We start from the raw sequence: 15,541 nt of genomic DNA, 5'->3' as shown, positions 1-15,541 counted from the left end.
CTTTCCTGAGCGCAGTACCTGAGATTGTGCCTTTTATTTCAAAGATCAGTTTATATAATTGAAGAATAAATGAATTAAAATTTTTTAGACTTTAAACTTAATAATTAATGAAACAATTCTGTGAGAGTTACAAAGTTTCTCACCGAGGCGTCTCATTTTTTCTTCTGTATTTCACAAATACAAAAGTGTAACTCTGCAGCTTTACAGTATCATGGGAACCGTCAGCTATGTTGTGACAAAGACAGTTGCAACATCTGAACAGTGAACTCTTCAAGATGTTTTGAACATGATGGTGTGAAAGTAATTGTTCAAATTTTATATGACAGATCAGCAGCCAATTAAATAGCAAATATATTTTTCACACCTGTAGTCTTTGTTTTTTCCATTTGCATTTAATGGACGTTTTTTTTTAATCACACATAAAGCTCATATTCAGCTGATGACAGGTCACTGCTCAATGCTCAACAAATAAACTTCATGTCACTCAAAATGCAACTCAATTGTGCGCAAACACCAGAACTGAAATACTCTCACGACTCACCACATGTTTTCGCTTGCAGTGATGCACAGTTCCTCTGCTACGTAATCTCCAGGTGGAAACGTGAGCACACTTTCTGAACGGCCGGTCCCACCCCTTCCTCTATCCTTCCCCAGGTAGTAAAGGTGGACTCTCAAACAAGAGGCATCCGTGTCTAGCTTGGGGTCGAGTCCGGTGGCTGAGTCGTGGTCAGAGAGGTCCCCAGCGTAATGTGCTGTTGGACTGGAGAGGTGGGCGGGTCCATATCTGTCAGTAGAATACAGGCCATGTGTTCCTTAGAAAAAACATTTACCTGTCAGGGGAGAAAGAGACAGATAAGTCAAAAAGGAATTTTTCACACATATGATAAATGATAGCAAGTGTTAAGCTCACTGACAAACACAGTGCATTTGCTGTTGCTATGTCATAATAAAAATTATCCTGTATTTTGCCTGGCTACACCAGGCTAACAAGTTACAAGCACCTTGATTAGAATAAAATAGCTCATTTCAATAGAGATATAATCACAAAAACTGGAAATGCAGCCCACTGGTAACAAAGACAAGAGATCTTGACTTCTAAATGAAAGTGATACAGGGTGTAAAAACGGAGACAGCGCTTCAAATGAGTTACAGCTGATAGGGAGAAGTCAGCAACTGTTTGTGTTCTCAAGGGAAGGTAAGGGTGTAAGTAAGTGAGTAAAACTGTCAGTATTGTTTATAGTCAGCATTGTTTTGTTTGGCCAAAGGAAGCAAGAGGATTCCATTTCTTGCAGAGATCTTGATTAAAACACACACACAAAAAAACCATTTCATTTACATGACAAAAATATCAAGAGTGAAACTGGATAGAGCAGCTACTTTATTCCTGTTTTCTACATCTACAGTGGCTTCCAAAATATTCATACCCCTTGAACTTTTCCACATTTTGTCACATCACGACCACAAACATAAATATATTTTATTGGAATTTTATGTGAAAGACCAACAAGAAGTGGCACACAATTGTGAAGTACAAAGAAAAGTTTTCACTTATAAAAACTAAAAAGTGTGGTGTGCAAATGTATTCAGCTCCCCTTTCTCTTGAGTGCAACCAATTGCCCTCAGAAGTTGCCTGATGATTGCAGATTGATCAAATATTGACCTAATGACTAAATACAGTCCTCCTGTGCGTAATCTAATCTCAGTACAAATACAGCTGTTCTGTGACGGCCTCAGAGGTTTGTTAAGAAAATATTGGGGAGCAAACAGCATCATGAAGTCCAAGGACCACACCAGACAGGTCAGGGATAAAGTTGTGGAGAAGTTTAAAGCAGGCTTAGGCTATAAAAAGCTTCCCAAGCTAAAAGCCCAAACATCTCACAGAGCACCGTTCAGTCCATCATCTGGAAATAGAAACAGTATGGCACAACTGCAAACCCACCAAGACACGGCTGAACAAGAAGAGCACTGATCAGAGATGCAGCCAAGAGGCCCATGGTGACTCTGGACGAGCTGCAGAGAGCCACAGCTCAGGTGGGGGAATCTGTCCACAGGACAACTATTGGTCGTGCACTGCACAAATCTGGCCTTTATGGAAGAGTGGCAAGAAGAAAGCCATTGTTCAAAGAAAACCATAAGAAGTCCTGTTTGCAGTTTGCATCCCCACTGTCAAACATGGTGGTGGCAGCATCATGCTCTGGGAGTGCTTCTCTTCAGCAGGGACAGGGAAGATGGTCAGAGTTGATGGGAAGATGGATGGAACCAAATACAGGGCAATCTTGGAAGAAAACCTGTTGGAGTCTGTAAAAGACTTGAAACTGGGCCAGAGGTTCCCCTTCCAGCAGGACAACGACCCTAAATATAAAGCCAGGGCTACAATGGAATGGATTATTACAAAACATATTCACGTGTTGGCCCAGTCAAAGTCCAGACCGATATCCAATCGAGAATCTGTAGCAAGATCTGAAAACTGTTCACAAACTGCTCTCCATCTAATGTGACTGAGCTTGAGGTGTTTTGCAAAGAAGAATGGGCAAAGATTTCAGCCTCTAGATGTGCGAGGCTGGTAGAGACATACCCTAAAAGACTTGCAGCTATAATTGCAGCAAAAAGCGGTTCCACAAAGTATTGACTCAGGGGGGCTGAGTACTTTTGCACATTGCACTGCAAAACAACAAAGAAGTTTTTTATTTGTGAAAATCTTTGTCGTTGTAACGGGACAAAATGTGGAAAAGTTCAAGGGGTATGAATACTTTTGCAAGCCACTGTATCAACAGCATAGCATTACAACCGCACAACACTTGTGCATTTTTGGAGACCACCACTATTTGGATTGGCTGAATGCAAATGCCTTCGTTTTTTTTCCCACTGTCGGATAAATTAAAGGATTATGTTATTTTATAACCATAAACTGTTAGCTGACAGAAGATTGCTTATCAGCACACACAATATGTCAGTAGTGCATGGAGCTTATAAAGTTGATTTCTCACAGAAGTTCTAGTCTCCAAGCTGTGTTTTGGTAAAATCCACAGCATTTGGAACTTTCTCTGATCCAAACTCTAATGTATTAATGACCCAGTCACCACATACATATTGTTAATATGTATGTGGTGTATTATATAGAAATTATTAACCCCTTGGAGCCTGTACTAAGACCAGGCTGTATCTGTAACAAACATACAATCAGCCCCATTATTCAAAGACTGCCATCCATGGACCACTGGCTGAAGAGGCCATCTTGTACCACTATGACAAAGATGGATGTAGCATTTGCTGTAAGTCATTTGTGTTACATCCGATTTGGTGATGTTGCAGAAGAGCAGTTGTTGAGAAAGAGCAGTTTTCGAGAAAGTCCAATAGCATCAGTGTCAGTAACTATTTGTTCTAAGGCTCTCGCTCTGGCCATATTTCTTGCAAGTATCTCGTATAAAGAGAGCCCAAGATGGTTCATTTTGGCATTCCAGTTTATTTATTTTTTCAGTTTCAGCTACACTGACTGACACATAATTTGGTTCTGATGGCCACAGTGAAATATCCTCCATGTTCCAAGACATCTGGAGAACACACAGAGTACATTCCAGATTAAAATAGAAACGGACATAACTCTCATCTCCCCATGCTCCCTGCCAAAAAACAACATAAATTAACAATACAGACTTGTTCCGCTGAAGTTTGCAGTCTATTTTCATTGGCATCCACATAAATTAGAAACAGGCCCGCAGATTACTGAAATTAGATTGTCTTATCTGAACTATCTGATCAGATTTTCTCTTAGCTCTCCTCTATAACTGACACAGCTTGACTATTTCAAAGCATGTTTCAGTTTACCAAGGGTTTGTCCAACCTCAAGTTAATCTTACAGTGGTTCAGAATTTTCTTGTCAAGTCAGGTCAAGTCAAGTCATATGACATTTCACAGCTGGACAAGTTTAGACCTATGTTAACGCTGGGCCCAAAAACTTTTTTATTCCATTTACCTACTCAAGGTGTCTTATCATTCATATGAGGCTACTGAGTAAGAGTTAAGGCTACTACTTTAGCTGTCTAGTCTTAGAGAATAGATTAAACTGATGTATATAATTAATTCATATGAATAGGCAACATAGAGAGGGTGTGATAGAGAGATTATTTTCAAGTTTATTTATTCCTAGACTGGAAGTACTAGACTCAGTACTCAGTAAGTGTATTAAGTATCTTTTATGGTGGATGCTGAGAAAGTATTCTTATCTAACCAGAGTTCAAAACTTGCTTGTAATTTTCCACACAAAAATTGCCTTGTGTCGTGTAGCAAAGTGTGTGGTAATTGAAGGTTTAACCTTGACTGAAATGACAGTGAGCCAGAATAACAAATCCAACACAGTGGAAAGTTCACAGCATCTCACTCTTTAACTCTCTTCTGGTGTAGCAAACCCTTAAACGGATGTATAACAGCTGATAAAAGCCAAAAACCACAAAGAGGAAATGCTATAATAGAAACACAAACATCACATAAACAAAAATCCACAATTACAACTTGGAGATAAATAACAAACAACAATATACTGTAAATAAGACAAAATATCCTTCCTTAAAAAACAAAAAGAAAAGATTTCTTACATTGGTTTCATGTAAATAATAAGGAAAATAAAAAACTAGGAAATTCAAAAGCCAGTATTTAGTTTGTCCATCATGGGCATCAATGTACAAACATGGTGGACTCCATGGAAGATGATCTAGTCCCTATGTAGATGAGAAACACTTATTCTATACAATATATTACACACTAATAAAACATAATTATGAATATTATATTCCTGCAAATATGCCCCCCTAAATCCTACACATTGGACCTTTGAATTACAGTTTGTGATTTTAATAGTATAAAACATTCTTTTTTGATGAGAAACTTATGAGCGCTTGTCAAATGATGACTTTTGTGGCAAATAGCTAAGCCAATTATATCAACTACATAAATACATAAATGAAATCCAGATGTAACTCTGTGCTCGGAACAAATTCAAGTTTATAGTTCACTTTTTGCAAAAGAGAGACTTGCACTTTTGTTTATATATTTCTCATATCAACTTTCTACGTTAAATATTTGGGAAACCTTTCAAATGCTCAAATACAATATATTAAAGAATGCAGAAGAACACAGCTCTGTCACCATTTTGTCAGTGTGTTTACACACCCAAACTGTTTATCATGAAGCAGACAGGCAGAGAGTTACACCAGTTTCTTGCTGTGTCTTATCTGGGCGTTGGTGGTAGTTGGGGTCAGGACTATCAGCTTAGCCATATTGCCTTTTATGACTGCTCTCTTCTACTTCTAATGCTACATCTGCAATGGACACAGAATTTTTTTTGTTTTGATCAAGTCATATGGTGGACAACTAAAATAACTAAAAACAATCCATTTTGGCAAAAATAATAAAAAAATAAAATAAAATAAAAACTTGATTGTACAATTAAAGATTATGTTTTTCCATACCATCTTATGGTGCTGTATGTTCAAGATCACATTCTTAGGTACAGGCAACTGAAGTGCCTCCCAGCAAGGGACAAGAACTTGTTTTTTTATTGCCATTTGTAGTCTGAGTATCCGAATTCTTTGTTTACAAGAAGGTAAAGGGCACAAGACACTGTCATATCCTGTCAGCAAGCAAGTTAACGTCCCCATTAAAACAAGCTAATCATCTTGTTTTCCACTGTTAATTGTGTATAACCTGTCGTCTCTCGTCTCCAACTCAGTTCTTACATATCAAGCTGCTAGTAAGACTTTTAACAATAACAGGCAGGTCAAAACAGTCTGTCACGGCCCAGATATCCGTTATCTGCTTCACAAATACTCCAGAACCTCACAAACAATGGCCAGGAAACTAAGCCATCATAAAATACCAAATGGATTTCCAAAGTTTTCTTGAAAACAGAGCTCACTCACACATTTTGTCTGGCAGATAAAAAGCTGTATTTCAGAATTTTTTGATGATTAATCTATCAGCTATTTTGTTATTCATTTATTAATCCAAAGCAATAAAATTTACTACAGGTTGTTTTTCTCCTTCTCCATCCTTGTGAATTTCGCAAGTTGCATTTACTGTTTAAGGTTATAACAAATATAATTATTTAATGTTATGAATTCCTATTTCTTGAACATCGATATAAATGTGCTAACCCCTTTTAAACAAACAGGAAATGTCATGTTAAAAGTCTTGTACAGGTACTTTTACCAAAAAAAGTATAACGCTTTCTTGAGTATGCTGAGTAAAAAAGTGAACATGAGCCTACTGTAGTATTTATTTATTTTTTTTGGTCAGCCAAATTAACTAAACTAACACTTCACTGTTGCTCTGCACCACCACTGGATTACTGTGATACTGGAGAACTCAGAAATACCCTGAACCGCTCCCACTCATTTCAAATAGAAATGAATAAATCATATAATTGTAGACAAGAGTTTGGGATGAATCAACGGGCAATCACTAAACCAAAAAGCTTTTAGGACAAAGCTGCAAAAGAACTGAGAACTGAAGACAGAGAGTTCTAACCACAGATTTTTCTCGAGTCACAGCTTAGGTGCTGAGTCAGGGTCAGTTGGCCTTGTGTGGTCGCTCTCTCCTGCTGTGAGGCTGCAGTGGAACTATGTCATTACTGCCTGGTGTGGCCTGGCGCAGAAAAGGTGGGCACTGCTAGCCAGTGGAAAATCCCTATAATAAAAGGAGACTACTGTGAGAGCTATGACAATAAGGAAGGCACTATGGGTTTCCAAGGCTAAGATGGATGAAAGAGCACATAAAACTGGTGCAGCCCTATGACTGAGTAATTGCTACTCACTGATGAAACCAGCATTGTGATATTTGACAGTGGCACTAACAAATTTGCTTGGTATTTGCCATCCTGACCCACAAAAACTGCCGAACATCAACCTTGTTTTTTGGCAGCGCTGAGAAAATATTTTGAAAGAATTTGTGTGTGTGACGCAAGTACCTTTCCTAAAAGCTAGCCGCATGAAACTGACACTGCAACATAGTTTGATGTTGTTGGCCCAGATCAGAAAAGTTTCACACAAGCAAGTTACCAGCAACCAGCTAGGCTACAGCAACAAAGCTCGCCTTGAATCGGCGGTATCCCTATTACAATATGTAGCCGTGAATCTAGGAATGAGTTCCATACAAGATCTACACCACAGAGCTATTTGTAAAGATATTGGAGTTTTCTTTAGTTCCTTTAGTATTATTTATTTAGCAACAAGTTTCACTAATCAAAGCAAGACCGAAGCAACGACCAATGAGAGCTACACATACATTTGACTGACACATGACACGAGCACAATTATGATTCCTACCACCAATTCACCATGTTGATAGTTGACTGTCGGTGAACCTAGATGGAGTGGTGGAAACGGCAACAGCAAGAAGAGCTAGTTTTTGGCAGTCCATGATGTCAGTTTATGTTTTGTTTGTGTAACTTGGAAACACCTGTAATGGGAAATAAGCATTCGTAAACCACAATGTCCGGCCATTCAGCTACAAAACAATTGCTACTATTTGCCAATGAAATTTCAAGTCAGGAAGCCAAGCCAATTCAAATAAACTACTTGGAGAAAATAAATAAATTCTTGACGTAACTCTGTGCTCAGAATAAATTTAAGTTTATAGCTAAGGACAGAAACCGGGGCATGTGAACAGACAATCCTCAAAGCTATTGGTGCTGCCAAAGACTCCTCAAGGGCCTTGTAAATGTGAATACTCAACTAACGTCATTACAACAGACACAGAAACCACCCAAGTATCCCATATCACATAATTATGGCAAACCTGGCTTTGTCCTGAGCTTCACCAGTTCAAAACATGACCAGTTCTCACCCCAGTCCGAGCCTCTCAAAAGCAAGGGGAAATCCCCTCAAAAACACTCAACTAAAAGGGGAAAACAGAAGAAGAAACTCTAGATGCGTACTTTTTCCATTGTATGCAAGGTGCACAGTAGGGTGTGGTGCTCTATCAGTCTGCTCAGTGGCATCAGCCATCTCACATCCTAAAACAGCTGTGCTTATCACAATGTTTTGGTAGTTTGAGAGGAACATCCAGGCTGACTTATCAGTAGAAAAATACTGCTCCTGTTCGGGAGGTTTAGAGCAGCACGCATGAAATGTAGCCAAATACAGGTGGTTTCTTTATACAAATGAGACGCTCCATAATTTAACCTCTCATCTCTTTTATAGGTCCTCTTCTTGTTTTAGGTGAGTGGTTTGTTTTGCTGATACTGCTATGTGCCGAACAGAGTTTGCTGGTTGCACATTTGTTAATAAAATAATTTATGATACTGCGGAGTCACTCGTATTGGACTGACTGGAGGCTTCAAATGACAGGTTCTTTAAATTGTAGAGCTCAAACAGTGACAGCTTGGGGAGTTTTTCATCTTACGAATCGTTACTCTGATAACTAGTACATACTCATACCTAGTCATGCTGTGTAGTAAGTAAGTAACCACACACCAGTATACTGAAATAAAATATGCTATCTGTTGTGAAAACCCCTGTTTGTTCTCAGGCAAAATATATCTTATATCTATGGGATACAATCTCTAGAGAGCAAAAAATGAGCAAACAGTGTGTGAACCAAGTTGTGTGAGACCAAGAGACTGCTCAACCCAATTCCAATATACTGATGTAACCCTGTATTCTCTTAAGCATGTTTACACTTTACACTGTTTACACAACATAGCCAGGCAAATCTTTGTGTATTTATGATGTGAATAAAACACAATAGTTCATTGTCATGCGACATGTGTCTACACACACGTCTGTATGTTGATGTACTCTCTATTCTGTAGAGACAATATAACACTTTATGTCAACTCTTGGGTAAAAGGAATTTCAAGCAGTTTTATATTAACAGAAACATCTTATCAAGTTGAAGTGACTGTTTGTCCGTTGGAAGTTTTCTGCACTTTGAAAGAACCTCAAATCAATTTAACAGTGATTATGTTATGGTCTGGGGAAATTTTAAAAACGAAATTCAAGTCAGTTTAGCACAAACCTATAATTTAACCAGGGATGATCAAATTCCTCAGTCATGCCTTTACATCTTAAAAATATGTTTCACATTACATCATGATGGAAACATACAGGACAGAGAACAGATTATTATAAACAGGCATTTCCTTTCACTGCTACACATGATATGTGTGCACATGTAGATGCTTGTGTTTACTCAGAGCCGGCACTGGCTATGCTGACAGAAGAGAGTTGCTGTGTTTCGAAGCTATAAAACACTATGATGGCAAAGACTTTTTAAAAGGCATCCATTCCTAAAAAAAAAAAAAAAAAAACCCTACCGGTTCAAATACCACAAATGACAGTAAATTACTAGCTATGAAATGCGATGGCATGGATTTTCAGTCACGTGTGACAAAGTCAGCTAAGCTACCTCAAAGCGCATTCTCCAAAAGATAAATGAATCATGGCTCCAGAAAACGCAGGTCTACTTAACATTTCATTTTACCCTAAACCACACCACAGCGTGGGATGTTTTTTTTCTCTTGCGTTCAGATCCAGCCACAAGTGTCTCTGTGAAGTGTCTCTGACACTCCTCAGTTTGTAACTAACACTACTTTAACTATTTCAGAACATGGAAAAACAAGTTGCTCTTTCTTTGCTGTTCCTAGGCGTTCCATTTTAAACAATATTTCTTTTCTCCACTGCAGTGGCTGACAGTGCAATTCTTTGTACATGACCTGAATGTTACACATGATCCCCGAGGCTATACTAATGTACTTTCCCCATAACATCGCTGCGCCACTGATGATATACTTCCAGTAAAGACCTAAATAAAATGCTAATTTGGTTGGAAGTGCATTGATAAATGAATCAACACTGCCTACATACAAATTCAACATTGGGTTTTAAAAAACAGGATAATTGTTTTTTTAGAAAATGAAAACAACATAAACGCAAAACAGGACCCTATTTATATCGTGTAACACACCAAAATAGATACTAAGCATAGCCTTGTTTGATGTATGTCAGTATTTTACTCATGCAAGCCAGCCCTTGACACAGTATACAGTCAGAATAAGAATCCATATTTGTATTATTGGTCAGAGATGATTAAAAACTTCAAACAACTTCCTCTCAAGAACAAGAAAACATAGCCGCTAGTATCTAACCTTAACTTGAAACCTGATTGTTCTGAGAAACTAAGATGACTTTAATCTACTGTAGCATCCATTTAAAGTGTTTAAGAGAGCTTCTGATTCAAGGATTATTAAAAATCTTAATAAACCTCATAAAACAGCTCCAATTATAACCATGTGCTCTGGACCTCGACACTTGTATTGATTCAAACTGAAGGTGACTTTAACTACACTGGAGCCTGAAAGCCACCCCTAATTCCCTCGGCAACCCTTTTTGCAACATAAAGTTGGTCTGGAGACACTCTGTCGGGACTGACCATGATCCAGCAAAGCTCTGCCAGGCCAGTCAAATTGGCAGTGGTGTGTTAAGCTTGGAGTGTGACTGTAACACGCTTTAAAATAAACACATAACCATTTGGATAAATGCTGCCTTCGAATGGTATTATAGAAAAGAAAGTGTGAACGGTCCCCTTCTGTGGCATTCACAAACTCAGGACTGCATATTTTTGGAGAGGTCCGAGTTAAGAGGCGTGATGTGTTCGCTGACGTTTCCAGAAATGCCGTAAGTGTACGGCAAGTTAATACGTTTTGTATTAAATGTTGTAAAATGTTGATATTGCCAACAACCTCATTTTTTATTACACATTTACACTTCCTACATGGGTTTACAATCCTGCAACTGGTCTATGCAGAGCCTATGTCAGTGAAAGCATTTCTGCCTGTGCACTGGTGTGTCGGCACTGTTGCGTATTCATGCCACTAAAACGCAAGGAGGCAACTCGTCAGCTGTGTTGAGTTTCACTCCGTACTTCACACAGCGGCAACTGGGCGGCTCATGTTGGAGCTGAAGTTAATAAATGTGGATCAACAGCTAGTTTCAATGAAATCACTTCAGATCAGGACATAGAGAAGACATCTCGGTAGATAGTGTGTTGGAGGCAGAACAAGGGAGATTTTTCTATGCTTGTCCAGCTGCTGAGTCCAGTGTGCTTCAGATCAGCCCCAATCAATATGATGCATAGTTACATTTCTGAGGAGGCTACGCCATAGGCTATGACATAGTGTCATACAGCACAGAGATGATACGTGACTGTAAACTTATGTTAAAAGTTGCCTAGCAGCAGCTCTCTCACGGTATGATGATACAACCTGGAAGCCAAACATTTCATGTAAACGATGTTGAAACCTTCCTAACCACAAGCTCATGAGTTCCGCTTGAAGGCCACAGTGGACCCAGACCAATAAAGAAAGCAGGTCGACCAACATCGGCTTTTCATCAGTGTTGCACAGGTAACAGCACAATGTTATTGTCCAAAGATAGTATTCAAAATGAGCCTCTGGGTTTTTTTTTTAGTTTTTTTTTTTTAAACTAGTTCATGCAAACAAAACTAAAATCTTTAAAATCAAATTGAAATCAAATGAACTGGATCCTGCTCATATTATGTGTTTATACTGATTAAATAGGTCACATGCTGTAGGCATACTGTTGGCAGATTACAAAAAACACATGGTGTCAGTATTAACATCGTTAAGAAATATCAACAAACCCATTTATTTGCTGCTACAGTAGCATGCATTAGCTTGTGTTGGGATAGCAAACATTAGCTTAATTTAGCTATCTGAGTGCAAATATGAACCTATGCAAAAATATCACACCTGTAAGCAGATTTTTATCATCTTAGTCTAAGGGCTAACCTCTGGTTTCTACTTTTTTGTTGAAGTCCTTCACATGTGTTCAACTTTTACACAGGTAAACTAAAGTTTTTACGCAGTTCCTCAAACGTACAGTTCAGCTGTCAGAGACCACAAGTAAGCTAATTTAGCTTGAGCTGCCCTTTCTAATTAAGATAACTGTATCTAGTGTCATCTCAGGACTCGACAATGACTAGTTGCATCATCCACACACACACACGTACACACACACACACACAACTCACTGTGCTTGTTCTGAGGTGTTGCGGCTGCTTGAGTTCCCCAAAGTCGACACAGGTCTATGTCTGGGTCTGTAGTCCGGGGCAGGGTCGACTTGGACGGCATTAGCGAGCGAAGCTACAGCTTGTCAACAAAAGTACCGTCGCCTCGTTATTATTTTTCCCATTTTGTCCGTCCCGTTACATCTTCTCCCGAAATACTTTCACTTCACAACCCCGCAACTTTTCACGTTTCCTTATTTCTACTCGACATGCTTGCCTTTAGGTCAGAAACAACTCATCGCCTGCTGCTACCTTAATTCTCCCGGAGTTGTCTCCCGTTATGAGCTGCACTATGCGGTGATGATGATGATGATGATGATGATGAGGGCGGAGCAGGATGCCTCCAAACGGTCTAGGCTGGTTTCTGTAGCGCTGACAGACTTCTTCCGTATTTGACGCGGAAGTATTTTCTGTACTTGAGCGACATATTTATTTATTTTGTTCTTGAGCTCCTGGTGAAATGTAACTTAGTACTTTTACTCAAGTATCCCAACACAGCTTTAATGTCCTTTACTTGACTAATTCCATTTCTGCTCCTTTAAACTTCTACTGTAACATTTTCCTCTAATAGATTTCTTAACATCAACTACACAAGGTATGATATACTGCAACGAGGCCTTTTTTTTTTTAAGTCCTGGCTGTAGTGGACATTTTCTAAGTACTGACTATCATAACAAAATATTGATGAAATGAACGTGTTTTTTAGCAGATAGTGTGTTATTTAGAAGCTGTGTTTCGATGCCCCAATCACTCCCGTAGTGGAAAAATCCTTAAGCACTGACTGTCTTGTTTTTGCTCACACAAACACAAAACATATCTGCACCTGCTCAGCCGTTTCTGTGAGAACCTTCTCAAGGTCCCACGGTTGTTGAGAAAACTGATAGAGACAAAACCTCGTGCGAGAGGAACAAGAACCAATGAGCAGAAAGTACTTGTACAACGCCTTGTTTCAAAGATAAAAACCGTCTGCAAAACTTACACTGGGAAGAGAATCTGCGGAGTTTTTCACAGATGATTCTTCCCCCTTCATGAACGGTATACCTTTGTTTTTTGCAATAAAACTCACAAAGACAAAACCTTTGTTTTGAGACCTTTTTATTCGAAGTAGTGAAAAAATCCACTACATGGCTCTCTTCCTTTTTCCCCTCCACACTGCAGACTTCAGGCACCTCTCAACCAGCTGACATCTGCAGAACTTCTCTGATGACTCTGCAGTCGTGGGCCTCATCCAGGATGTGGGAGATGGAGAAAAACAGAGGACTCATTCAAGACTTTTTCGGTCTAGTGCCCAGGAAAACTATCTCCAGCTGAATGTGGGTAAAGCCAAGCAGCTGATGGTGGATTTCCACAGGCACAAACATACATCACATACACACCGGTGAACATCCAGGGGATGGATATAGAGATAGTGGACTGTTATACACCGATCAGGCATAACATTATGACTACCTGCCTAATATTGTGTAGGTCTCCCTTGTGTCTCCAAAACAGTTCTGACTCATCAAAGAATGGACATGGGCCTTCTGAGGGTGTCCTGTGGTGTCTGGCAACAGAATTGTGGACCTTTTGGGTACCATGGGTTGAGGGGAGGTATCTCTGTGGATCAGGCTTGCTCCAGTGCATCCCACAGATACTTGATGAGTTTGAGATCTAGTGAATTTGGAGGCCAGGTCAACACCTTGTGCTGTTCTTCATGTTTTCTGTGTTGTTCCTAAACAGTTTTTGTATGTGTGCCTGTGTCAGGCTGCATCCTGCTGGGGATGGCTGCTGCCATCAAGGAGTGTCATTGCTATGGGGTGGATTAGGGTACCTGGTCTGGTCTAGGTGGGTGGTTAATGTCTAAGTAACATCCACATGAATGCCAGGTCTAAATGTTTCCCAGCAGAACATTGTATTGTCACAAGGTGTCAATGGTCAATGTTTTTTACTTCCTCTGTCAGTGCTTTTAATGTTGTGGCTGATCAATGTAAGTACCTGGGTGTTCACCTGAACAAAAAAAACAGACTGTCAGACTGGACTGACCACGCTAGTGCGCTCTATAAGAAAGGCCAGAGCAGACTCTACCTGCTAAGGACAATTAGGTCCTTCAAAGTGCAGGGAGCACTCCTGAGGACTTTTTCTGACTCTTTGGTGGCATCAGCCATCTTCTATGGAGTGGTCTGCTGGAGTGGCAGCACCTCTGCGGCAGGTAAAAAGAGACTGAACAGACTGGTGAAGAAGGCCATCTCTGTTCTGAGCTGCCTTCTTGAGCGCGTGGAGGTGGCGGGGGATCGGAAAACCAGTCCCAAGCCCTTTGCGGCGCTATAGCAGCTCTGGGCAGCAACTTCAGCAGCTGACTGCTTCGCTTATCTTATTTTATCCTGTATCTTATATTCTCTGATATTTCAGTTTGTCTCAAGACACTTTATAGAACCCAGAGCCTGAAACCCCATGAGTAAACCGTGAGGTGGCAAGAAAAAGTCCCCCTTAACAGGAATGCACCTTGAGCAGAGCCGGAGGAGCCCCATCTGCTTGAGACCGACCAGGTGGAGAGGTAGGCCAGAAGAGAGCAGCTGAAGCAAGCAGGTGAATTCATTCATGCATCTATATGCAGCAAATATGAATACATGATGCCAGGTGATGCTTGATACAAGGGAGACTGATAATAAATAAAAAGAATGAATTAAGCCAACAGTGAAATTATTTTGTTTAAAGGCTTAGCGGGCATACATAGTGCTTATAAATGTACTGGTACAAGAATAAATAAGAGCTCACAAAGCTATGCCAGTGACAACAGCTGTGACAAATTAAGTGCTTTTACCAGAGTGCTGCCAAGTTCTCACAACGCCAGTACATGACAAGACATGCTGATTACATCCGCCAGTTAGACCACGAGACGTCCCTTAAAATACAGAGGAAGTCATGACAAACTTAAAAAAAGATTGCAACATTACTACTGTCTTGAAAGTGATAGCAAAATGTACACGCAGACAATAGATGTGCTTAAATGCCTGTCTGTGTTTGAGCCCATCTCGCCATTCATTTGTAATCCTGAAATATGAAGCCACTGCACAAGCAGGCAATCTAGTTGATTTTTCGAGCAGTGCCCCACATTAGTCCATTTATTTTCCTATAATTGTGTGCACATACCATTTAATAATACAATTTAGCATTGTACACAGAGAGCAGTCCCCCATTTTGTCATGCAAATTCAATGCAAACTTAACCCAAGTGTTGAAAGTGAGCTGTACTTGAGCCTGAATGATTCAAGAAAGAGAGCACTCATTAGAACCATGGAACGAGAAGCCACAGAGGTCTTTGGCTGAGGTTCTTGGCTCCTTCCTGTTGAGTTTTAGAGGTCATTGTAATGTTGCTTAATACATAAATGAAGAATATTGTTTGTCAGGTGTCAGTAAATGTTTTCACAATTTAAAAACAACACCTTACTAATTGTAGAATTGTAAATTGCTTGAAAAATCCC

The 15,541-nt window shown here is 39.7% G+C and overlaps 1 protein-coding gene across 1 annotated transcript in view; it reads right to left on the bottom strand.

Moving 5' to 3' along the window:
• The window catches only part of jak2a (Janus kinase 2a), a gene marked incomplete at its 5' end in the record, with an annotated part of 16,584 nt that extends 15,778 nt beyond the window's left edge, over window positions 1-806 (bottom strand). Inside the window, 3 exon segments of the mRNA XM_084572915.1 lie at window positions 542-554; window positions 556-765; window positions 768-806. Coding sequence (XP_084429041.1) covers window positions 542-554; window positions 556-765; window positions 768-806 — 262 coding nt within the window.
• Window positions 807-15,541: the final 14,735 nt, after the last annotated feature.

This window comes from Chelon labrosus (assembly GCF_963514085.1).
Source record: "Chelon labrosus genome assembly, chromosome: 22".
In the NCBI taxonomy this organism is placed as follows: Eukaryota; Metazoa; Chordata; class Actinopteri; order Mugiliformes; family Mugilidae; genus Chelon; species Chelon labrosus.
This window is presented reverse-complemented; position numbering and strand designations above follow the sequence as displayed.